At 43.9% G+C, this 25856-nt stretch overlaps 1 protein-coding gene across 14 annotated transcripts in view; it reads left to right on the forward strand.

The window, feature by feature from the left end:
• The window catches only part of pdlim5a (PDZ and LIM domain 5a), a 264895-nt gene that overhangs the window by 232110 nt on the left and 6929 nt on the right, over positions 1-25856 (forward strand). For all 14 annotated transcript variants that reach the window (XM_043674412.1, XM_043674413.1, XM_043674410.1 and 11 more), the window contains 4 exons: positions 9333-9534; positions 14189-14369; positions 21625-21745; positions 22322-22437. In XM_043674412.1, coding sequence (XP_043530347.1) covers positions 9333-9534; positions 14189-14369; positions 21625-21745; positions 22322-22437 — 620 coding nt within the window. The remainder of the gene's footprint in view (positions 1-9332; positions 9535-14188; positions 14370-21624; positions 21746-22321; positions 22438-25856) is intronic.

A 25856-nucleotide genomic window follows, 5' to 3' on the forward strand; every position in this document is an offset into this window, starting at 1 on the left:
TCTCTCTCTCTCTGTCTCTCTCTCTCTCTGTCTCTCTCTCTCTCTGTCTCTCTCTCTCTCTGTCTCTCTCTCTCTCTGTCTCTCTCTCTCTCTGTCTCTCTCTCTCTCTGTCTCTCTCTCTCTCTGTCTCTCTCTCTCTCTGTCTCTCTCTCTCTCTGTCTCTCTCTCTCTCTGTCTCTCTCTCTCTCTGTCTCTCTCTCTCTCTGTCTCTCTCTCTCTCTGTCTCTCTCTCTCTCTGTCTCTCTCTCTCTCTGTCTCTCTCTCTCTCTGTCTCTCTCTCTCTCTGTCTCTCTCTCTCTCTGTCTCTCTCTCTCTCTGTCTCTCTCTCTCTCTGTGTCTCTCTCTCTCTCTGTCTCTCTCTCTCTGTCTCTCTCTCTCTCTCTCGTGTCCAGACTAATCCAACCCCTTCTGAGGGGCATCTGCTTGGCCAGAGTCAGATCTCCTCTGGTGCTCAGACTCCACCTTGTCTTGTTTCCTTGTCGATGAGAGAGTCAAGGCCATGCAATAGCAAAATGATAAAAGATCATTTCTTGAAAATGCATTATAGCCAAAGTGAACGGCTCACTCTGTCGATGCAAACACAAAGATCAGTTTCAGCTCTCATCTGTACAGTTATTCTGGAGGCTGACTGAAGCAGGCCAGTTGACTGATACAGTTTATTGGAATAGTATCAGTCTGTTGAATAGATTAGTTGGATTTAGCTTTGCTGTTGTGATTTTCCTGACAGACGGTTTCAATTTCGACCCTGTTGGTGGAGGCTCAGAGCAGAGCTCTTTCCAAAATAAATGTAAATTTATTCATTACGGATATAGACAGCGCTGTCAAAGTTAGCATTTGTTGTCCTCCACTAGTTGCCTTGGAGACAGTCATGGTAAACTGCTGCAGGCAGTGTGGGACCCCTCGTAGTGCTGGTACAGTGGGAATTCCAGTACTTTGAGCCAGTGCCAATGAAGGGACGGCCAATATGGATCCAAGTTGGAAGTGCAGTAGCTATGTTACTGGATTAGCCCCCGACATGACTAGGCAAATGACCTGGATACATGCGTTTTAAATTCAGTGAATTATATAAATCTGCAATTTTGGAAATAAAATGCACTAATTCTGTAACGGTGACTGAAAAACAACCAGTTTTCATTAAAAAAAATCATTGTGTTCACTAGTGTTGTTTTGAGGAAAGAAATCTGCCATCCTTTCCCAATCTGGCCTACATGTGACTCTAGACCATCAGCACTCTGCCTGCCTCTTCGCTGGGTCTTTTAACATGGCTGAAGAACCCTCTCATTGTGTTCAATACTACTGCAACTCTCCAAAGGACTGTAGTGGTTCAAGAATGCAGTTTGCCTTCATCTTCCCGAGGGCAATTAGGGACAGTCAATAAATACTCAAGGAATGAATCCGGGGGAATGAATAAATAAAAATAACACATGATAGGACCTTTTGCAGGTAGTGATGTTCACAAATGTCTAATTCCCTTGGCCTCCTTGATGGTTTGAAAGTTTGAGAGGTGCTGCTGATGGAGTTGCTGCAGAGCATTTTAGAGATAGTGTCCACCAGAGAGGATCCGTGTTGGAGCAAGTAAGCGTTTAACCTTGTAGATGGGAGCCTCGCACTAAGTTTGTAAATTTGAAAGTTCTCATGTACTTGTGTTCAAATCCCTTCAGGTCCTCACTCCTCTCTTTAACCCCTTAAACCTTCTACCTTCCAAGAACTCTGCATTCCCCGAACTATGGCCACATCCATCTTTCAGTCCCTTTGCCAAATCCATGTGGGCGCTTCTTTCAGCTCTCCAGGCACTAAGATGTGGAATTGCCTCTTTGTCTCCCAACCACAACTCACCCTCTAACTTCAAAGCCAGCCTCTTTAATCAATCCCTTCAGACCTGAGGTTCTACTCCATTCAGTCAGAGTTCACCTTTCTGTGAGGAATTGGAACTTTGTGCTCAATGAAAGTTGCTGTTTGACAGTGTGTGTGTTAACAATTCTGAGTCAGGCGTGTTTGCAGGATCTCTGCACCAAGCATTCACTTTCTCTATTAAGTTAGAACATTCCAGCTGCACACAAAGATTACGTTTTTAAGATGACCCCCCACAGTTTATCTCCAACCTTTGTTAATCGGTAGTGAGGCGTAGAGATAAGCGAAGGAGTTTAGATGATAAGATCAGTACAGGTAAGAGTTTTGAGGTTGTCTGATGTTCACGTTAGATGTAATAAATTATAGCACTGAATAAGCAAATGTCCTGAATAAATATTTGAGAATGCTGTTTAAATTTAACACCCTGCATGCATTTTGAGTGGCTTTTGTGCAAGCCCTTTTCCTCACAAATCTCTTGTATGTGTCAGCTTGAGGCACTGAGTAGAATGTTTGTCTCTGAGTCAGGGATTCTTGGTTCTGATGACAAAGAGACAGAGTCATGCAGCATTGCAGAGGCCCTTAAGAATATAAGAAATAGGAGCAGGAGTAGGCCATCTGGTCTGTTGAGCCTGCACCACCAATTACTAAGATCATGGCTGATCTTTTCATTGACTCATCTCCACTTACCCACCTGCCCACCATAAACCTCTTTTACTGTCCGGAAATCTATCTTTGCTTTAAAAACATTCAACAAGGTAACCTCAACTGCTTCACTTGACAGGGAATTCCACAGATTCAGAACCCATTTGGGTGAAGAGGTTCCTGCTCAACTCAGTCCTAAATCTGCTCCCCCTTATTCTGAGGCTATGTCCCCTGGTTCTAGTTTCATCCACCAGTGGAAACAACCTCCCTACTTCTATCTTAGCTATTCAGTTCTTAATTTTATATGTTTCTATAAGATTTCCCTCCTCATTCTTCTAAATTCTAATGAATCTAGTCCCAGTCCACTCTGTCTCTCCTCATAAGCCAACTTCAGCACATTGAATGTGCACTAGTCCCACTTCCCAGCATTTCGCCCATATGTGTAACTGAACCAAGCTTGCACCTCACTGTGCTCTTTAAGTGCAGAGAGTTACAGGACCTGCTTGGATTGGTGTGGGAGAGGAAAATCACTGTCTGTTGTAAATAGAAGAGGCTTTTGGATTGAACAAGTAGCTCATTGCATGTTCGCAGCTAGTTACAGATTACGTTGATGTGATAGACATTGTAACAGAGAGGACCATGGGAAGTTAGATCTTATTCATCCAAAATGCAAAGATGCTCCTCTCCAACTCCATAAGACAGGGCATAGGTTTAAGGTAAGAGGGGAAATATATAAAAGGAACCTAAGGGGAAGTGGTGGAAGCTTTTAAACATTTAAAAGGCATCTGGATGAGTATATGAATAGGAAGGGTTTGGAGGGATATGGGCCAAGTGCTGGCAGATGGGACTAGATTAGGTTAAGATATCTTGTCAGCATGGATGAGTTGGACTGGAGAGTCTATTTCTGTGCTGTACATCTCTATGACTCTCCTAGAACTACCTGAACACTATGGGGCAAGTTTTTAATAATGGCCAATCCAGGCAACATCCATGTAAACCTCTTTTGCACCCTCTCCATCATTTCCACATCCTTTCTATAGTGTGGCGACCAGAACTGCCAAATGTGGTCTAATCAAAGTTTTGTGCAGCTGCAGCATGACTTGCCAACTCTTCCCCAGCCGATGAAGGCAACTTGCTGTGTGCTTTCCTTACCACTTTATCCACTTGTGTTGCTAAGGAGCTGTGGACTCACCACAGTCCTTAATGTTAACCCTTTCAGAACTATAAGCGACATGTTCAGGAAATATTGCAGAAACTTGAACACACAATCTAGGCTGACCCTTTGGTGTGGTTGCGAGGGAGTGCTGCACAATTTGAGGGTTGATGTCTTTCAGAGGAGATGTGAAATCGTGCTTTGATCAGCACCAAACAATTCACCAATGATGCCGGAGTGTGCCGAAATATTACACTTTTCGCTGTATTTATTTGTTAACTACAAGTGACGATAAATCAATTCAATTCAGATCTACGGCCTTTCATCTCAGGGCTCTTTGTGTGACTTTACTGGAAACAAATTGCTAACAATACTTCCTCAAAACTGTTGTAAATGGACTGTGAGTAAAAAGATTTATGTGCGTGTCTCTTCACCATCCTGATAATGGTGTTCTTTCTCAGCAGAAGAAGCTAAACGTTGTAGAACAGGTAATATTAGGGAATGAAATGGCCTCATATTTATAATCTCAGAATCCCTACAGTGCAGGTAGAGGCCATTTGGCCAGTTGAGACTGCACTGATCCTCCAGAGAGCATCCCACTCTATCCCCGTAACCATGCATTAACTGTGGCTAATCCATCTAGCCTAGAACTCCCTGCACACTATGGGGCAAGTTTTTAAGAATGGCCTATCCACCTAATCAGCACACCTTTGGATTATGGGAGGAAACCTGAGTACCCGGAGGAAACCCATGCAGTCATGAGGAAGTGCAAACTCCACACAGACAGTTGCCCAAGGCTGGAATCGAACTTGGGTCTTTGGTGCTATGAGACAGCTATGCTAAGAACTCTGTCACTGTTGCGCACACTATACTATTGTGAGACTATTAATCCACAAACTCAGCTTGTGTTGTGGGGACCTGGGTTTGAATGCTGTCACAGCAGATGGTGTAACTTGAATTCAGATTTTAAAACGTGGAATTAAGAGTCTACGGATGACCATAAAACTGTTGGAAAAAAAATACCCATCTGGCTCACTAATATCCTTATCTGCTATCCTCACTTGGTCTGGCCTACATGTTTCACAGCAATATGGTTGACTCTCACCTGCCCTCTGAAATGGCCCAGCAAGTCACTCCGTTGTAGCAATCGCTCCAAATTCTTAATGAAGAAATGAAACCTGGCATCAATCTTGGCACCAGAATAGACAGGGGTAGAAACAGCCCTGTCTACCCTGCAAAGTCCTCTTTACTAACATCTGGGGCTAATGCAAACATTGGGAGAGCTGTCTTGCAGACTAGTCAAGCAACAGCTTGACATGATCATACCTATGGAGTAGTTCCCTCCCTAATGGCATTGTGGGTCAACGTATAGGACGTGGACCGCAGCCGTTCAAGAGGGCAGCTCACCCCCACCTTCTCAAGGAGCAATTAGGGATAGGCAATAAATGCTGGACAAGCTGATGACAGCCATGCCCATGAAAGAACTTAAAAAAAGAATATTGTTTTGTCTGTTTGTACAACTGAAAACGTGGTGGAAAATCACCCCGGGGGCATCTTTTATGTTCCTTAATAAATTATTAAAAATAAGTCGTCCTCTGTGGTAGGAGTACAGCTAAAATATACTCTTGCTGTGTTTTCCTTTGGATGGGAATCTAAACTTAAACCAAAATAGTTCATCTCTGTGAAGACTAAAATTGGCAAGCGTGTAAGTGTGGGGAAAAAAAATCGGCTGGTTGGTGATGAAGGATAGATGGAGGTCCAACTGACCCAGCACACAAAGGAGCTGCTGTTGTCCTGCGTTAAACCTCACGGCAATGTCAATTTTTACTTGGAGCTGTCAAATTTGACAGGTGCAGAAAGGGATTGCTAATAATTATCCTGAAGTTTGACTACTTTAAGTGACTTTTTCTACTTCTAAAGTAGTATATCTAAAAGCCTGTCTGGCATGGCTTCAAGGGGCTGATTTTTTTTTGAAAGCCATAAGTTGTTCTTTGTATTTTCCTGTGTTCCTATTTCTGCTCTTGCCTGGCCGTGCCTTTCAGGCAGGTACAGTCGTCTGGTTTGTGAACTCATCACTGGGGATATTTCTGCTGCACGTGCTTTTGAGGTTAGTTCAAGATATAACTTTTAGCCAATCTTGACTTTCTTCCCCAACCTTTGAGAAACTACAAGATGTTGACTTTGTCTGTACAAACAAATGAAAAGCATTCAGCCCCTAGAAACTGTCCTGACAGTCATTAAAATCATTGCTGACTTGGTTGTGGTCCCACGCCCCAAGTTCCACTTAGCGTTGGCAATGCTTGACTCCTTTGTTCATCAATAATCTATCTAAAAGTGGGGAAAGCAAAGGGTAAAGTCGACATAGGCTTACCAGACCTTAGAGCTGCGCTCTCATTAGAGAAAGAGAGAGAGAGATGACTGGTGGTGGTTTAACCTGAGGGTCACCACGGCTCAGGTGAGGGAAGAGGTTGAGAAGGAGATTCCTTCACTCTTCCCCGGAATTGAACCCCGGCCATTGGCCTCACTTGGCATCACAAAGCAGCCATCTAACCAACAGAACTAACCAACCCCAGAGTCTATCTACCTCTGCGTTTCTTTGAAAAAAAAAGAAATCAATGCAATGAAAGTTCAATGAATGTAATATTCCCCTTTTCTAGTGGCCCAGCCACAAATTGGCACAACTGTCCTTTTGGTTGTTGATTAAAGACCATCAGACATTCTAGCACAAGTGGGCCATTCAGCCATTCAAAGTCTCCATCATTATCCAATGCAATCACAACTGATCTGATAATTCTCAACTAAACTTCCCTGCTTTTTCACCATAAGCTTTGAGTCTGTTAGTGATTAAAAATCTGAGTCTTAAATATACTTAACGACCCATCCACTACAGCCCTCTGTGGTAAACAATTCCTCAGATTCCATATCCTCTGAAAGAAGAAATTGTTCCTCATCGCTATTGAAAATGAGCGACCCCTTACTCCAAGGTGATACCCTCTGCTCCTAGTCTCTCCCACAAAGGGAAACAGCCGTTCTGCATTTACCCTGTCAAGTCGCCTAACAATCTTATGTTTTAGAATTATGTTTTGCTTCTTATTTCTTCTAAACAAGAGTATAAAACTACATTCATCCGCAACCTGGGCGGCACGGTGGCTCAGTGGTTAGCACTGCTGCCTCGCAGCGCCAGAGACCCGGGTTCAATTCCCGCCTCAGGCGACTGTCTGTGTGGAGTTTGCACGTTCTCCCCGTGTCTGCGTGGGTTTCCTCCCACAGTCCAAAGATGTGCAGGTCAGGTGAATTGGCCATACTAAATTGTCCATAGTGTTAGGTAAGGGGTAAACGTAGGGGGAGGGGTGGGTTACGCTTCGGCGGGGCGGTGTGGACTTGTTGGGCCGAAGGGCCTGTTTCCACACTGTAAAGTAATCTAATCTAAAAAAAACCTAGGCAACTCCTGCCTTAACTGCAGAGTGTTTGTGTCCCTTATTCAAGTAGCCATGAATTTCATCTGCCCATTTTCTCCCCTATTTTGTCCTTTTATAAATATTGGGTCCGGTTCTGGGCACTGCACTTTAAAGCAGATGAAAAGGCATTAGAGAAGGTGTAGGAAAGATTTGTGAGAGTGACTTGCGATTCCAGGCTGCTGTCCTTGAGAGGAAAGATTCAGAGGAAATTTGATGGAGGTTTTCAAACTCCTGAGCAGTGTGGAGAGGGTAGGTATGGGGGGAAAATGTTCAGGTTATCCAGAGTGTAGTCAATAAGTGGACACTGATCCAAAGTATAGGAGCAAATTACTGCAGATGCTGGAATCTGTATTGAAATCAAAAAATGCTGGGAGATCACAGCGGGTCAGACAGCATCTGTGGAGAGAGAACAAGCTAACGTTTCTGGATGAGTCTACTGGGGAGGGAGTGGGATTTGCTGAATTCTTCTTGTAGAGAACTGTCACAGGTTCAATGGGCTGAATGGCAGCCTCTGCATGATCATGATTCGGTTTTGAACCTCATCCTTAACTCAATGGAAGAATGGAAATCATTGGCAAGAAATGAATTAACAGAAATAGGCCATTTGACCCCTTGAGCCTCATCCTCCCGTCAATAAAAACATGCCTGATCATCATCATCAAATCCGCTTTCTCATTATATCCCCTAATTGTCCAAAAATCAGTCACTCGGTGAGTGAATATATTCACTCACTGAGTATTGACAGCTCTCAGTGGCAGTGAATATATTTAACAAGGACTGTCCTTTGAATGAAGAAACTTTTCATCCTCTCATTTCTCAATGGCTGACCCTTATCCAAAGACTATGTCTACATTGTTCCTCATTGTCCAGCCAGAAAGGCCAACAGCCTCTCAGCATATACCCTGCCCAACTCTGGGAGATGTCTTATTGATGTTAATGAGTCACAGATCATTCTTCTGAATTCTAGTGATTCTAGACCTATTCTACGTGATGTCTCCTCAAAGGGCAACCTTCCCATTACAGCACTGATGCTTTTTGCCTTGAGATTATGTAAAATATATTTTTAATGAATAAACTGCACGTCAACTTTTCATCTAAGCTTTTCAGCAGCATTTAAATTTAAGTATTCCAAATGTATGGATTGAAGTCAAATTGAATATTGGCTTTCATTGCGAGAGGGATCGAATTTAAGAGCAGGGAGGTTCTGCTGCAATTTTACGAGGTGTTGGTGAGGCCACACCTAGATTATTGTGTACAGTTCTGGTCTGCTTACCTGAGGCAGGATATGCTGGCTTTAGAGGCAGTGCAGAGGAGGTTCACCAGGTTTATTCCGAATATGAGGGGGTTACCCTATGAGGAGAGGTTGAGCCACCTAGGACTGTACTCAGTAGAATTTAGGAGATTGAGAGGGGATCTTAAAGAAACATATAAACTTATGAAAGGGATGGATAATATAGAGGCAGGCAAGGTGTTTCCGCTAGCGGGTAAGACTAGGACTAGGGAATATGGCCTCAAGATTAGGGGGTGTAGATTTAGGACAGAGATGAGGAGGAACTGCTTTATCCAGAGTACTGAATCTACGGAATTCTCTGCCCAAGGAAGTCATAGAGGCATCCTCATTAAGTATACTCAAGGCATAGTTGGGTGGGTTTTGCATGGTAGAGGAATTAAGAGTTATGGGGATAATGCAGGTAGGAGGAGCTGAGACAATGGATAGATTAGTCAGGATCTTAATGAATGGTGGAGCAGGCTCAACGGGCCAAATGGCCTACTCCTGATCGTATTACTATGAAACTGCAATTTTCTAACATCCCTGTTTTATTTATTTATTGTGGGTGTTGTTGGGTGGTTTGGAATTAATCGCCCAGAGGGCAGTTATGAGCTAACCACACTGCTGTAGGTCTGGAGTCATGTGTAGGCCAGACAAGGTAAGGATGGCAGGTTTCTCTCCAGGAAGGAGCTGAATGAATGATATGGGTTCTTAGGACAATTGACCATGAATTCATGGTCATCATTAGGCTGACTGCCTTCAAATCCAGATTTGTATTGGGTTCAGATTCCATTATCTGCCATGTGGTGGGATTCAAGATCACATCCCCAGAACATTAGCCTAGATTGCTGCTTCAGTGTTGTTACCAGTACCCCACTACCTCCCCTCAATTACTGAAGTGACTTTGATTCATGTGTTTTTATGAAAGAAATAACTTTGTGTTTGTGTCAATCTACAGCTAACAGTTCCCCCCGGACTGTGCTCCCCACTGCCCAGGTATCACCGGCAAGTCAACCTGGCTGGGGGTCCGGATCAAAGGCAGCCAGCACCGTAGTGAGCAAGTCAGAGCCGCAGGATGATGACACACTGGTTCAGATGGCCGAGCATATCCCAGCAGGCAACAGGACGCCAATGTGTGCTCACTGCAACTCCATCATCAGGTAACAAGACAAGCCAAGGGGATGCCTCTTTACAAAATGAGAATTGTATTTGCAAGAAACAGAACTTCTCTGTGCCAGCACTAATGTCGTAAACCAGTCTCTCCACAACCCTGCCAACAAAGGTATCCATTCCTCTCTCCTTCCTGTGTTCAAGGGTTAAATTATGAGATGTGGCCTATTTTGTCTCTAATTCAGAAGGTTAAGGGGTGATCTAATTGAAGTCTTCAAGATATTAACAGGAAAAGACCGTAGATAAAGATAAATTATTTCCATTGGTTGGGGGGTTCTAGAACTAGGGGCATTGTCTGAGAATTAGGGCCAGACCATTTAGGACACAAGTTCGGAAGCACTTACGTACTACGTACAAAGGGTGGGAGAGGTTCGGAACGCTCTTCCATAAATGTCAGTGGATGCTGAAGCAGTTGTATGTTTTAAATCTGATTTATTTTGTTAAGCAAAGGTATAAAGGGATATGGGCCAAAGGCAAGTATATGGAGTTAGTCAATAGATCTACCATGAGCTCACTGACTGGTGGAACAGACTCGAGGGGCTGAATGGCCTACTCCTGTTCCTATGATTGTTCAGTTTTCCTGAAATGTGCCTCTGCCTTTTGCTTCAACTGCCTCTTCAGATAGTTCTCATCACTGCCTGGATAAAGATGTTTCTCCCAAGTTTCTTCTGCAGCTTAGTGGTGACTATCTTACTTTTTAGGTTGAATTGAATTGAATTGAATTTATTGTCACATGTACCAAGGCACAGCGCAAAGCTTTGTCTTGCGAGCAATACAGGCAGATCACAGAGTTAAGTAGCATAGATAGTAAATAATAAGTAAACAGCTGCAAAAACAAAAACACAGGTACAGGCGAATGTTAAGAGTTTGAAAGTCCATTCAGTATTCTAACAACAGTAGGGTAGAAAGTGTTGTGAAACCGGCTGGTGGGTGTACTTAGGCTTCTGCACCTTCTCCCTGGTAGAGGATTGTGAGAAAGATGCTGTTGTGGATACATAAAATTAGGTCACAGCTTAAAAATAGGCACACGTGTCATCGGTTTTAAAACTCAGTCAGGGTGGACGTGGAGTTGATCTGGTTGTGTGATTGTGGATCTCGGTGTCCCAAATCTTCCCTTGCTCAGAGATAGCAGTCCTGGCCTGACTCGACTCAGCCACCTGCGATAGGGTTACAAGCTACAAGCACCTCCTGACATCAGTGCTCCCTTCAGCTGCTCAGCTGCCTAACAATGCAAGCCCTTATGTACAACAAATGGCTCACCTCTCACTGTGACTGCAAACCAGTCGGATTCATTAGCAGGGTATTGTTACTAAAGAGGAAAAGCTCTCCCTGCCAGGTAGGATCGATTTCCCACCTCCATACATCCACTGTGGTCCCATTCAGGGGAATCTTCCGGAAACAGGAGAAGCAGCCGCTGCCAACAGATAGGGGGATTAGTCAACCAGAGCAGGTATTTAATAAATGTCCAAACAGTAGCAAGCGTGACATTGGAATTTTGATTTTGTGAAGTCCTTTTTAAAAACAAATATACGTACTGTAAACTAAAATGCAACCCTATCCATGAACACAAATTACACACACATATATATATATATATATACACATATATATAAAAAAAAAATATATATATATACATATATAGGAGTAATTTATGTTCACGGATAGGGTTGCATTTTGGTTGACAGTCCAGCATAGCTTTGATGAAACAGGTGTAAAATGAAGAGTGTCATTTGATAGCACTCTGCTGTCTGAAGAACAGTAGCAGAAGGGCATGAACTGTAATTACGCTGAAGCAGCCTTATTTGATCTGACTGCTTCATTTCCAAGCCAAGGGTGACATGATCTATTTATTAGCCTGGAGAAGAGGCAGCTTTGTTTAATTGACAGCATGTTGTATTAATTACACAAATCTGTAGTGATCTCGTAGTTGGAGACAGACCCTTTTTAAAATTGACACTGATCACGTGATCACACCCAATGAATTGAAGAGTATTATTAGAAAGGCTTTCGCGGTTGTCAGTCTGGAGGGAGATGTCCCTTTGGTTTAAAACCGTGAAATTGGGAGCAGGTTTAGGACTGAGTTGAGGAGGAACTTCTTCCCCAAAAGGGTTGTGAATCTGTGGAATTCCCTGCCTAGTGAAGCAGTTGGGGCTACATCATTTTAAGGCAAAAATAGACTTTTGAACAGTAAGGGGTTAAGGGTTATGGTGAGCGGGTGAGGAAGTGGAGCTGAGTCCACGAAATGGTCAGCCACAATCATATTAAGTGGTGGAACAGGCTCGATGGCCTGATGGCCTACTCCTGCTTCTGTTTCTTATGTTCTCATGTTAAATTTTGCTCACTTAATGGTTCACGTAAAATGTAGAGACCTCATGTTCTGAAAGTCATGATATAGAGGAGCTGATGTTGGACTGTGGTGGACAAAGTGAGAAGTCACACAACACCCGGTTATAGTCCAACAGGTTTATTTGAAATCACAAGTGTTCGGAGTGCTGCCCCTCTGTCAGGTGCACTGCAATTAAACCTGTTGGACGATAACCTAGTGTCATGTGACTTCTGACCATGTTCTGAAAAGCAGCCCTGATGTAATGAGGTGGTGGCTGTGTCAGGTCAGGTCAAACTTTGATCTACAATCAGTAAGCAAGGAAAGCTTCAGAATGCCCTGATCCACAATCTTTTGTAGGCCGATCATCTCTAGTCCACGCAGACCAGCTCAATTCCTGCTCTGTTTTTAAAATTGCATTTTAAATTGACAATAGTGTGCCTTAATGTCACCTCCATTTATAAGTTGTGGCTTATTTTCAGTGTCCATTCCAGCACCCTCTTTTCTCAAAAACTTATCTCCATTTTCGTGCTTTCCATTTTTTGTCTGCAATTAAATATCTCCAGCTTAAAGATGCATAAGGTCATGAAGCTTGTTCTGTACTGAGTGCAACACTATCTCCCTGGTGTTACGACACAGAAGATGGCAGCAGAAATGTTGCAATTGGCAGCTACGTCACACAGTGGATTGTCTATTGAATAATGGATGAGATGTTTAAGATTTGGGCAAGCGATTAACAAATTTGCCTGTGTACAAGTGATACAGGCTAATTAATATCTGAAGTGAACGTTCATGTTAGATAATGGCTTCCTGAACATGATCAGGGTATCACGAGCAAGGAGCATGAACTGATGAGTTTGCCTCATTCCTTTATATCTTCCTTCAAACTTTACGATTGTAACATTACAACTGTAATAGGAAACCAACTCTGCCCTCCCACATCTAAAGTATAGACTGTCTTGTAGTTGTGTGCAGTGATATGTAGATGCACTGGTATTTAATTTAATTTAAACATGTAGATTTAACTCATGGAGTGAAAGGAAAGCCTCAGTTAAGCATTGCTTTTATGAGATGAAACATGTTCACCTTAGAGAGTTGGGGGTTTTGCATCTAGAAATCTATAAAACCAAACAGTGTAAATCTGGAATTGTCTCTGCTCACAGCCTCTGCAAAATGAATTTGTCAGGCTGCAATTTGTTTGAAAACGTCAAAGCTTAAATTGATTTGCCCTGCTACCGACATCTAACAAAAAAGTTCAGGTACCAGGGTCGGGAGGTGGGGTTAAGTTCCACCGCAGTCATGGATGAATTTGAATGGAAGGACTAGCTCAAGGTGATTAATGATCTAACCTTTAGCAGTAAAAAGAACATAGACACAGTTTTAAAAAAAAATTGTTCTTTAGATATGGGCATCGCCAGCTAGGCCAATAGTTACTGCCCATCCCAAATTGCTTAGAGAGCAGTTAATAGTCGACCAGGTGAGTCACAAGTAGGCTGGACCAGGTAAGGACTGCTGATTTTTCACTTAATAAAGGATATTAATGAACCAGATGGGTTTTTAGCACAGTCAATGTGGGCTATGCAGTCACCATTTGCCAGCTTTTATTTCAGATTGTTGTTGAATTCAGATTTCACTGTGTCCCATGGTGGGTTTCCAACAGTTACGTGACAATACCACTACACCATCTTCAGGAACAGAAACTGGCCATTGTTCTCCACTCTGCCTGTGTCAACCAGAGTCAGTACCTCTCTAGTCTAAGCTTTGCATCTTTTGACTCTGTATGTTCCGATACATCAGTATTTGTAAAATTGTAGGAGGGTTTCTACCTCTACTCCCTTTTCAGTAAATAAAAGACCTCCACCACCTTCCAGCTGGAAAGAAAAAATGTTCCGCCAAATACTTCAGATTTAAAATCCTAAAGTGAGCATCCTTAGCGCCTTTTGTCAAAGCCTGAAGGGGTAGCTTTGCCAATTTTTGCACTATCCTTGTGATCTAATGCTCATCAGTGTGCATGCGTTTCACTTGATGGTACAACTTAATTGGGTTTCTTACCAGACTGTCCTCTACTCTTCATCCAAGCCTGGCTGGCACCAACATTTACACAATGGAAGCCTACCGGAGATCCATTTTCTTCAAAAGAGAAGTGCGGGGTTTCCTTCTTACATTTGAGGAGACGTTCTCAGGGAAGACAATGTTTGCAAACTTCTCATTTACAATTTCATCTCTGAGAAGGCCACAACTCTTGCTATAATGTTTTGTCCTGCGTTTCTGAGAAGCAGCTTTGTTTGTACAGTGATCCCTTGGTGTGTTTGTTCTGACAGAGGTCCTTTCCTGGTGGCAATGGGTCGTTCCTGGCACCCTGAAGAGTTTACCTGTGCCTACTGTAATCTATCCCTTGCCCACATTGGGTTCGTGGAAGAGAAAGGGTCTGTATATTGTGAGAAGTGCTACGAGCAATTCTTTGCCCCTGAATGTGCCCGATGCCAGAGGAAGATCCTGGGGGTAAGTACTTTAAGGTGCTCATCCTACAAGTCAGTAATATGGAAACCTGATGCACCATCCTGACAGAGCCAGTCACACTAAAACCTCAAGAATTCTTCAATTCAGGGAAATGCTTGTTGTATATATCTGGCAGCATAAACTGATCCTTTCTAACAACATTCCACCACCACAGCTGGAGTACTGTGTGCAGTTCTAGTCCCCACACTATAGGAAGGATGTGATTGCAGTGGAGGGGGTGCAGAGGAGATTCACCAGGATGTTGCCTGGGATGCAGCTGTTTAGCGCTGAAGAGAGGCTGGATAAGCTCAGGTGGTTTGTTTGGGCACAGAGCCATTTCGGGGGGGCGGGACGGGTAGGATGGATGGAAAACAGCTGTTCCTCTTAGTCTAAGGGTCAAGAACATCGGGGGCATAATTTTAAAGTGAATGGTGGCTGCTTAGAGGGTATTTGATGAAAAGCCCTTTTACCCAGAGGGTGGTCAGTGTTTGGAATGTACTGCCAGGGAGGCTGGTTGAGGCAGGAAACCTCACAACCTTTAAAAAGTACTCGGATAAGTGTCATTACATTCAAGACTTTGGGTCTTGTGCAGGAACGTGGAAAAAGTGCAGGAACTAGTATATTTTTGGTGGTTATAGACTCAGTGGACCAAAGGTCCTCTTCTGTCCTAAGGTGCTGTCAAAAGAGCCTTGTCAAGTTGCTGCAGCACACCTTATGGATGGTACTCACAGCATTATGCATTGGGAGTGATATTTAAGGTGATAGATGGAGTGCCAATCCATTAGGATACTGTAGTGTGCCAGTTATATTACTGCACCAAGTGATGAAGGTACCAAAATAAAGATTCCAGAGATTACAAATTCAAATTCCGCCTTGACCATTTAAGAATTGAAATTCAATTTTATCAAACATTGTTTTGCACCACCAAAGTGACCGTTAGGCTGTTGCATTGCCATAGAATTGGTTAAATAATGCCCTTGTGTAGCATTGCAAACCTGCATTCCTTACCCGGTCTGGTCTCTGTGCCTCCAATCCCACATTGGCACAATGTGCTCTTTTTAACAGCCCTCTGAATTGTTCCAGCATCAAACAGATCGCGAGGTTTTCCTCTGGACCTTGACCAACATCCCTCCTCGCTGATTCACATCCCAGGTTGGACCTTTTAGAACCTGAGAAATTAATAGCGAGAGCAGAGGTGGGCTGAGCAACCTCTTGACTCTTTGCTGACATTCATAACTGGAATGCAGCAGTTCAAGAAGGGAGCTCACCATCACCTTCTCAACTAAGGATGGACAATCAATCTTGGCCCAGCCAGTGATGCCCACATCCCACAAATGAATAAAAAATAATAAAATCGTGTCTGAACTTCTACATATTCCCATACTATCCCTTGGTTCCCAATTTATTGAAAAGTCTTTGAAAACTTTGTCTTGAATATCCTCAGCAGAGCATCTAGAGACTTGGGTAGAGCATCCCCAAAGATTCATGACCTTTTGAGTGAATAAAGATCTCTTATCAGGCCTTCCAACAATTGTATACAGTATGAGGAAATTTCTCATTCTCCCCGTCACAAGGGAATTCAGAGCCACTCTACTCAATCTGTCCCTCACAGCACAATCTTCTCATCCCAGGAACTAATTTCATGAAAATACTGGAAAAACTCAGCCAATCTGGCAGTGTATGGGAGAGAGAGAGAGAAAAAGAGACAGCACTAATGTTTCCTGCTCAATGTAACTTTTTTAAGGGCTGGGAAAGTGATGGTTAATGCTGTTTACAAAGTTGGTCAGGCTGAGGTGCAAGAAGAGGAGGAGCAAGTGGTACAGGGGCCCAGAACAAAAGGCATAGGGAGTGCTAATGTAGTAGAGAAGAGATATAGATAAAATGGTTGGTGTTAATAGCAAGAAACAGGTCAGCACTAGTGAGAGCAAACCCATGCAAACAAGGCCACTGGGGAGCTGTGTGGATTGGAAGTGGCAGTTCATGGTCTGAAGTTATTAACTCAATGTTGAGTCCCGAATGTGCCCGAGTGAGCAAAGCCCCTTGTCCCCTGCCTCAGGCGAATATGTCTCGGTGAGACACCTTCTGTGAGAGTATCTGATAGTTCAACTCTCAGGTTAAGATTGTCAACTGTTCTCTGAGAATCCGAGATTGATCTGCATATTTCAAATGAGTGTGTGGGAAACTAACCAAAGTATTTGTCACTCCATTCCAACTGTCTGGTTTCTTTTGTCTCCTTGATCTTGGCAGGAAGATGTGGCTGACTTTATTGACGTTCAGAGTGATTAAGTCAAATGCAATCAAGTTGAGATTGTTAATCATATAAGCCCCTTCTCACAAGGTTATTCCAGAAACACCGCGAGATTGAAGCTGCCCCTCAGCACTTTGCTTCACCCCAAAAGAATGAATTTGATCTGGAAGTCTGTGACCAAAGTTCCCATCTTCCAAAAGTATAGCTCTCCTCAAAGATCATGGGACTGGAAAGATCAAACATCTAGACACTCTCCATGAAAACAAAAAGTAAAACTCTAAACGTTCTCATTATCAGCAGTTCATCATGCAGTGTGCCCTGATAGATCAGGGATGTGTTATTGCATTATCATTGGAACCACTGAGATCTTCTACACACCAGATTCTGGTGATATGTGCTGCAATTGTGGTACATTTTACCATTTGTTTATGCTGATGTCTCAAACTTAGTGTCTGGTAATGTTGATAATCAGAGAGCATTTGTCCAGATGGACAGGAAATGGATCAGGAGAAATCATTCAGAATTCCAAGTGGAAAGTTGGGATCTATGGTGTACTTGGAGAAATCCCAGGTGGAAGCAACCCAAGATATCACCTGACACAAAGCCAATTGCTAAGCCATGCCAGAAGAACACTTTCTGGACTTTGGAAAGCAATTGGCTGGCACCTTTTTCAGATTTCAGGGCCCCAGCCGGAATCTCCCGTGGAATTCTATCACTGATGTTGATTTTTCCAATCTCCTTTCTCAAGCTGTGGATAGATTGTGTGGGTGGCAGGCCAAGCTGAAAAGGCATTGCATGAAAAAGTCCTGTTCTCTTTTAGAGGGCAGCACAGTGGTTCAGTGATTAGCACTGCTGCCTCAGAGCGCCAGGGACCCGGGTTCGATTCCAGCCTCTGGCAACTGTCTGTGTGGAGTTTCCACATTCTCCCCGTGTCTGTGTGGGTTTCCTCCAGGTGTTCCGGTTTCCTCCCACAGTCTAAAAATGTGAAGGTTAGGGTGAATTGGCCATGCTAAATTACCCAGGGATGTGCAGGTTAGGTGCAATAGGCAGGGGTACATAGGTAGAATGGGATAGGGGAATGGGATTGGATGGGTTACTCTTCAGAGGGTCAGTGTGGGCTTGTTGGTCCAGATGGTCTGTTTCCACACTGTAGGGATTCTATTCCATTCTATCCAAGGTTATTAGAAATGGGGATTGAGCAGATGGTGAGGATAGAGAAAGCTGTGAACTGGATGAAACTTCAGTTCTTGTAATCTCTTTCCCTGCTTGATGCCCATTAATCAGTCTGTATCAGAGAAGAGTTGGTGTTCTCCAGTAGCATGTGGACAATTTCTCACTCGTTCTGGCTTATAATGGTCAACAAACATGCAGCAATTACCATCTGTATAATGGCTTTAATGCAGCAAGACCTCCTGAAGAAATTTGCCTGCAAATAAAATTCAAGACTGAGTCACGAAAGGTGACAAATTAAGAAAGGATGGCCAACTCTGTGCTGAAGAAATAAGCTGTATGCAGTGCCAACAGAGGTGGGAGAGACAGAGAGGGTTAAGGGACAAATTCGGGAGCTGAAGACACAGCCTCCAATGGTGTAGCAGTTAAAGACTGACAATGGAGGCTGGAATTGAAGGAATGCAGGTATCTCAAGAAGGGTTCTGGGGGAGGAAGAGATTACAGTCACAGGGATGTGTGAGGCCATGCAGAAGTTCACTTTGTACACGAGTGACTCCCCTTTAACGGACACACAACAAAAAGTCAGCCAATTTTGCTCTTAAGTGTTTAAGACAGAAAAAGGTTCCGTCTGAAAACTGATTGGATTCCGGGTTGAAATGTGAACTTCACAGCCTGCTAACTCAGAATTAAATGGAACTTATTGCCTGCACAGCTATGTGTTAAAAGTTTCGGTTAAAGGATCGACACATTCCATATGGAAGCTTATCACACTAACTGTTCAATTTAGTATTCAATTAATGTTTGAACACATGGAAACTGGAGTCAGGCAGATATGTGGACAAATCCCAATTGAACGTACTGTTATTTACTGTTTATAAGTAGGAAATAGGCCATTCAGCCCAACAGCTCCATACTGATCTCTAAACTCCATGTCAGTGGAATTTATTTTGTGACTCCTGTTGCTTCCCTTGATAGATCATTGGGCATGGAATAGTCTCAGGTTGGGAAGGACCCCCTATCAGACTCTTCAAGTAAAGTTACTACAGTCCCAGAGGGCTGCTGTTCCATTAGCGAGAGATGAATGGTGGTGAGTTTAACCTGAGGGTCACCCCAGCTCTGGTAAGGTGGGGAGGACAAGAAGGCAGGACTTTCACGGTAACCTGAGCCGCTGTGGGAATTGATCTCATGCTGTTGGCATCACTCAGCATTACAAACTAGCCATCCAGCCAACTAAGCTAACTGACAAAGTAACCCCTGCGATTACAAATGGCTAAATATCCTGGACCTAATGTGAGCAGATTATGTAATGCATGTACTTTCCCCAGAGATTGGAATTGACCTTCAAGGAAGGGCCAGTGACTTAGAAGGATTGAAGTGCTTAGGCGGGCAAGCATTTAATGTGAGAGGGGCAATGTTTAAAGGAGATGTGATTGGCAAGTTTTTTACACAGAGAGTGGTAGAAGTCTGGAATGTGCTGCCAGGGGTATTGGTGGAGGCACACATGATAGGGGTTTTTAGATAAACACATGAATAAGCAAGGAATGGAGGGATATGGACCAAGGGGAGGGAGGAAGTGATTAGTTTAATTTGATGTCATGTATGGCACAACATTGTAGGCTGTAGCGACTGTTCCAGTGCTGTACTATTCTATGAGAAAGTGAGGACTGTAGATGCTGAGATCAGATTCCAGATTAGAGTGGTGCTGGAAAAGCTCTCCACCCCGGAGGCTCCCAGCCTCATTCCTGATGAAGGGCTTTTGCCCGAAACGTAAATTTTCTTGCTTCTCAGATGCTGCCTGACCTGCTGTGCTTTTCCAGCACCACTCTAATCTGTACTGTCCTATGTCCTATGACTATCATGTAGTCTTACCTCAGAAAGCACTTCTTGATAGAATTGTACATGCCGCATAAAAATTAAATTGCATTCGGCTAAAGGGATCACTACTCCTGCAGATGAGACTTTCTTAAATCCTGGGCTTCATAATACTTGGGTCTATTGTTAAATCTTGTGTTAATGCCTCATAGTAACACACACTTAGACATAGCATAGTCATGCTGGAATGTAATGTTGTTTACCTCGTTTAGTTATATTGGTGTAACCATTTATGGAGTTGTCACAGAAGTTTCAGTCAAGAATGGATGCGTGACCCCATCCCCGTGGGTATTACATCTCAGGAAGCATGAGAAAAGTCACGTGTCTTTGGAACTTTGATCACTCAAAAGGCAACCAAAGCAGAGTCTTTCAATATATTTGAGCTGGAGGTGGGCAGATTATTGACGAGTAAGGGGTTGAAAGGATATTGAGAAGCAGTGGATCAGATCAGCTGCACTATTATTGAATGGTAGAGCTGTGCTTGAGAGCTTGAATGGACTACCCCTGTTCCTGATGATGTTTGTTTGCAAAACAATTGTGTATTGCCATGTGACTGCTGAGAAAAGATGAAAATTGTGAAGTTTGTCATTTCACTGTTTCACAGGGAGTTGAGAAGTAAACATTTAACCTTTGTTTATCTGCTTAAGTATGTATTGCTAGTCCAGGAAGAGCATGAGATGTCCTATCAATGTTTATCGCTCAGCACGATTTTCTTCAGAAAAAACATGGGAGTTGGAGTAGGCCATTCAGCCCCTCCAGCTTGATACTCCATTCAGCAAAATCATGGCTGATCAGGTTGTGGTCTCATCTCCACTTTCCTTATTGACCCATCCTCGGAGAACCCTCGACTCCCTTGTCTTTCAAAACTCCATCTCATTCCACCTTGTCTAAATTTAAAGGCCAAGCCACTACTACCTTTTGGAACAAATAATTCCAGTCTCCAACAGCCCACTGGGAGTAAATAATTCTCTTCATCTGCATCTTAAAAGGGGGGCACCTCTTCTTCTTAAATTATATCCCCCAAGTTTCAGTCTCCCCAGAAGAAGTAACATCCTCCTGATATCCACCGTAAAACCTGATGTGTTTCTCCATTTCCTGAACTCCATTGTGTGTAGGCCCAAGCCGTTGAGCGTTTCTTCACAAGACGAGTCCTTCATCCTGGGAATGAGTTGAGTGAACCTTCTCCAAACTGCTTGTATTGCAGTTAGATCTTTCTAAAAGTGAGGAGGCCAAATCAGTGCACGTTACTCCAGGCGATGACTCTATTGTTATGATGTTTTGGTTTGTGGGCGATTACTGTACGTTTGGAAAGAGTTAGGACTGCAGATGCTGGAGAAGCCAATGTCGACAAAATGTGGCACTTGATAAAGCGTAGCAGGTCAGACAGCCTCTGAGGAGCAAGAGAGTCAACTTTTCAGGCATAACATTTACATCCGAAACGTCGACTCTCTTGCTCCTCAGGTGCTGCCTGATTTACCGTATGTTTCCTTCATTCAAATAGTTGTGACATTTCAAGTGTACTTCATTGGCTGTGAAGCACTTAGCAACAAAATGAGGTTTGCAAAGGTACTATATAAATGCAAGTCTTTCTTACATTCTGTTAAGATAATTCTGAAATGGGTGAAGTAAAGGTGTTTGGATGCCCCTGTTAAAATGGCGTAGCAGAAATATTACTAATAGCAAACAGCGGCTCACCATATATACTGCAGAAGTTCACAAAGGTTGCAATGTCCCGAGAAAGATTAGAGGAATGTTTACTGCAAGTTGTGATTTGGGCTTCCCAGTTGGATGATCAGAAGCAGCATGATTATTACAAAGTGCAACACAATATTGTGGTTCCTGGAAATCTTTCTGGTTATGTCACTGGGTAAGAGACTGTGCCCTAGGTTCTTTACTTACAGTGTGAATAAGGTCTGCAGACTTGCTTGTTTTTTCTTGCTCTAGTGTTTTTTTTTTCTGGTCTCTCAGGAAATTATTAATGCCTTGAAGCAGACCTGGCATGTTAACTGCTTTGTGTGTGTGGCCTGCAAGCAACCTATTCGCAACAATATTTTCCACATGGAGGATGGCGATCCTTACTGTGAAAAAGGTAATTCTCACTCTTCAACCTTATGGTGCATCACAAGGAGTTTATTCCAATAATCTGAGGCAAGGATGCATGTTCCCTGTTTGCGGGAACTACAGTGGTATAGCCCACATGTGGCTAAACCTGTTAACATGAGAGTGTGGTGCTGGAAAAGAACAGAAGGTCAGGCAGCATCTGAGGCGCAGGAGAATTGACATTTCAGGCATAAGCTCTTCATCCGTTTAAAATTCATTCCTGATGAAGGGCTTATGCCCGAAACGTCGATTCTCCTGCTCCTCGGATGCTGCCTGACTTGCTGGTCTTTGCCAGCACCACACTCTCGACTCTGATCTCCAGCATCTGCAGTCCTCACTTTCTCCTAACCATTCGAACTCAAGACCATCTTTTTTTCACAAGATATAATGGAAAACAAAGTATATTTGAATCTACAATGGAGATTTAACATAATAACTTTGGAATGTTGCCACAGCTGTTGTTCTCTGTCCGACTCTGTTGGCACAATGTTATATTTTGACGCTTTTTGAAATAAAGCTACTGATTAATTCTGAGACATTTACATGTATGTATTTTATTTCACAGATTACTATAATTTATTTGGCACTAGTTGCCATGGCTGTGACTTCCCTATAGAGGCTGGCGATAAATTTCTTCAAGCACTGGGCCACACTTGGCATGATACCTGTTTCGTCTGTGCAGTAAGTAAACCCTGTACCATCTGTGCAGTAAGTAAATACTGTATTGTCTGTGCAGCACAGTAAACCCTGTACCGTCTGTGCAGTAAACCCTGTACTGTCTGTGCAGTACAGTAAACCCTGTACCGTCTGTGCAGTAAACCCTGCACTGTCTGTGCAGTACAGTAAACCCTGTACCGTCTGTGCAGAATACTAAACCCTGTACCGTATGTGCAGAACAGTAAACCCTGTACCGTCTGTGCAGAACAGTAAACCCTATACCGTCTGTGCAGAACAGTAAACCCTGTACCGTCTGTGCAGAACAGTAAACCCTGTACCGTCTGTGCAGAACAGTAAACCCTGTACCGTCTGTGCAGAACAGTAAACCCTGTACCGTCTGTGCAGAACAGTAAACCCTGTACCGTCTGTGCAGAACAGTAAACCCTGTACCGTCTGTGCAGAACAGTAAACCCTGTACCGTCTGTGCAGAACAGTAAACCCTGTACCGTCTGTGCAGAACAGTAAACCCTGTACCGTCTGTGCAGAACAGTAAACCCTGTACCGTCTGTGCAGAACAGTAAACCCTGTACCGTCTGTGCAGAACAGTAAACCCTGTACCGTCTGTGCAGAACAGTAAACCCTGTACCGTCTGTGCAGAACAGTAAACCCTGTACCGTCTGTGCAGAACAGTAAACCCTGTACCGTCTGTGCAGAACAGTAAACCCTGTACCGTCTGTGCAGAACAGTAAACCCTGTACCGTCTGTGCAGAACAGTAAACCCTGTACCGTCTGTGCAGAACAGTAAACCCTGTACCGTCTGTGCAGAACAGTAAACCCTGTACCGTCTGTGCAGAACAGTAAACCCTGTACCGTCTGTGCAGAACAGTAAACCCTGTACCGTCTGTGCAGAACAGTAAACCCTGTACCGTCTGTGCAGAACAGTAAACCCTGTACCGTCTGTGCAGAACAGTAAACCCTGTACCGTCTGTGCAGAACAGTAAACCCTGTACCGTCTGTGCAGAACAGTAAACCCTGTACCGTCTGTGCAGAACAGTAAACCCTGTACCGTCTGTGCAGAACAGTAAACCCTGTACCGTCTGTGCAGAACAGTAAACCCTGTACCGTCTGTGCAGAACAGTAAACCCTGTACCGTCTGTGCAGAACAGTAAACCCTGTACCGTCTGTGCAGAACAGTAAACCCTGTACCGTCTGTGCAGAACAGTAAACCCTGTACCGTCTGTGCAGAACAGTAAACCCTGTACCGTCTGTGCAGAACAGTAAACCCTGTACCGTCTGTGCAGAACAGTAAACCCTGTACCGTCTGTGCAGAACAGTAAACCCTGTACCGTCTGTGCAGAACAGTAAACCCTGTACCGTCTGTGCAGAACAGTAAACCCTGTACCGTCTGTGCAGAACAGTAAACCCTGTACCGTCTGTGCAGAACAGTAAACCCTGTACCGTCTGTGCAGAACAGTAAACCCTGTACCGTATGTGCAGAATAGTAAACCCTGTACCGTCTGTGCAGAATAGTAAACCCTGTACCGTCTGTGCAGAACAGTAAACCCTGTACCGTCTGTGCAGAACAGTAAACCCTGTACCGTCTGTGCAGAACAGTAAACCCTGTACCGTCTGTGCAGAACAGTAAACCATGTACCGTCTGTGCAGAATAGTAAACCCTGTACCGTATGTGCAGAATAGTAAACCCTGTACCGTCTGTGCAGAATAGTAAACCCTGTACCGTCTGTGCAGAACAGTAAACCCTGTACCGTCTGTGCAGAACAGTAAACCCTGTACCATTGTGCAGTAAACCCTGTACTGTCTGTGCAGTACAGTAAACCCTGTACCGTCTGTGCAGAACAGTAAACCCTGTACCGTCTGTGCAGAACAGTAAAACCTGTACCGTCTGTGCAGAACAGTAAACCATGTACCGTCTGTGCAGAATAGTAAACCCTGTACCGTCTGTGCAGAACAGTAAACCCTGTACCGTCTGTGCAGAACAGTAAACCCTGTACCGTCTGTGCAGAACAGTAAACCCTGTACCGTCTGTGCAGAATAGTAAACCCTGTACCGTCTGTGCAGAACAGTAAACCATGTACCGTCTGTGCAGTACAGTAAACCATGTACCGTCTGTGCAGTACAGTAAACCATGTACCGTATGTGCAGTACAGTAAACCCTGTACCATCTGTGCAGTAAATAAATACTGTATTGTCTGTGCAGAATAGTAAACCCTGTACCGTCTGTGCAGTAAACCCTGTACTGTCTGTGCAGTACAGTAAACCGTGTACCGTCTGTGCAGTAAGTAAACCCTGTACTGTCTGTGCAGTAAGCAAGCCCTGTACCGTCTGTGCAATAAGTAAACCCTGTACCGTCTGTGCAGAACAGTTCACCCTGTACAGTCTGTGCAGTAAGCAAGCCCTGTACCGTCTGTGCAATAAGTAAACCCTGTACCGTTGTGCAGTTAACCCTGTACCGTCTGTGCAATAAGTAAACCCTGTACTGTCTGTGCAGTACAGTAAACCCTGTACTGTCTGTGCAGTAAGTAAACCCTGTACCGTCTGTGCAGTAAACCCCTGTACCGTCTGTGCAGTAGACACTGTACTGTCTGTGCAGTAAGTAAGCCCTGTACCGTCTGTGCAATAAGTAAACCCTGTACCGTCTGTGCAGAACAGTTCACCCTGTACAGTCTGTGCAGTAAGTAAACCCTGTACTGTCTGTGCAATAAGTAAACCCTGTACCGTCTGTGCTGTACAGTAAACCCTGTACCGTCTGTGCAGTAAGTAAACCCTGTACCGTCTGTGCAGTACAGTTAACCCTGTACAGTCTGTGCAGTAAACCCTGTATCATCTGTGCAGTAAACCCTGTATCATCTGTGCAGTAAGTAACCCCTGTATCGTCTGTACAGTAAACCCCTGTACCGTCTGTACAGTAAACCCTGTACCGTCTATGCAGTAAGTAAATATTGTACCGTCTGTACAGTACAGTAAACCCTGTACCGTCTGTACAGTAAGTAAGCTACAATGACTAATCCACAATCTCCGCAGCATACTGAGAATATCTTACATCTTCATGTGTCTCCTGTCTATGGAACCCTGTTTCTCCTGGTTGTTATTTTCTTACTACGTTTTCTGGGATGAAATTGGGCGGCAAGGTGGCTCAGTGGTTAGCACTGCTGCCTCACAGCTCCAGGGACCTATGTACAATTCCCACTGCGGGCAACTGTCTGTGTGGAGTTTGCACATTCTCCCCGTGTCTGTATGGGTTTCCTCTGGGTGCTCCGGTTTCCTCCCACAGTCCAAAGATGTGCAGTTTAGGTGAATTGGCCATGCTAAATTGCCCGTAGTGTTAGGTGCATTAGTCAGAGGTAAATGTAGGGGAATGGGTGTGGGTGGGTTGCTGTTCGGAGGGCGGTGTGGACTTGTTGGGCCAAAGGGCCCGTTTCCAC

The sequence above is a fragment of the Chiloscyllium plagiosum genome, chromosome 32 (genome assembly GCF_004010195.1).
Source record: "Chiloscyllium plagiosum isolate BGI_BamShark_2017 chromosome 32, ASM401019v2, whole genome shotgun sequence".
NCBI classification, from domain to species: Eukaryota; Metazoa; Chordata; class Chondrichthyes; order Orectolobiformes; family Hemiscylliidae; genus Chiloscyllium; species Chiloscyllium plagiosum.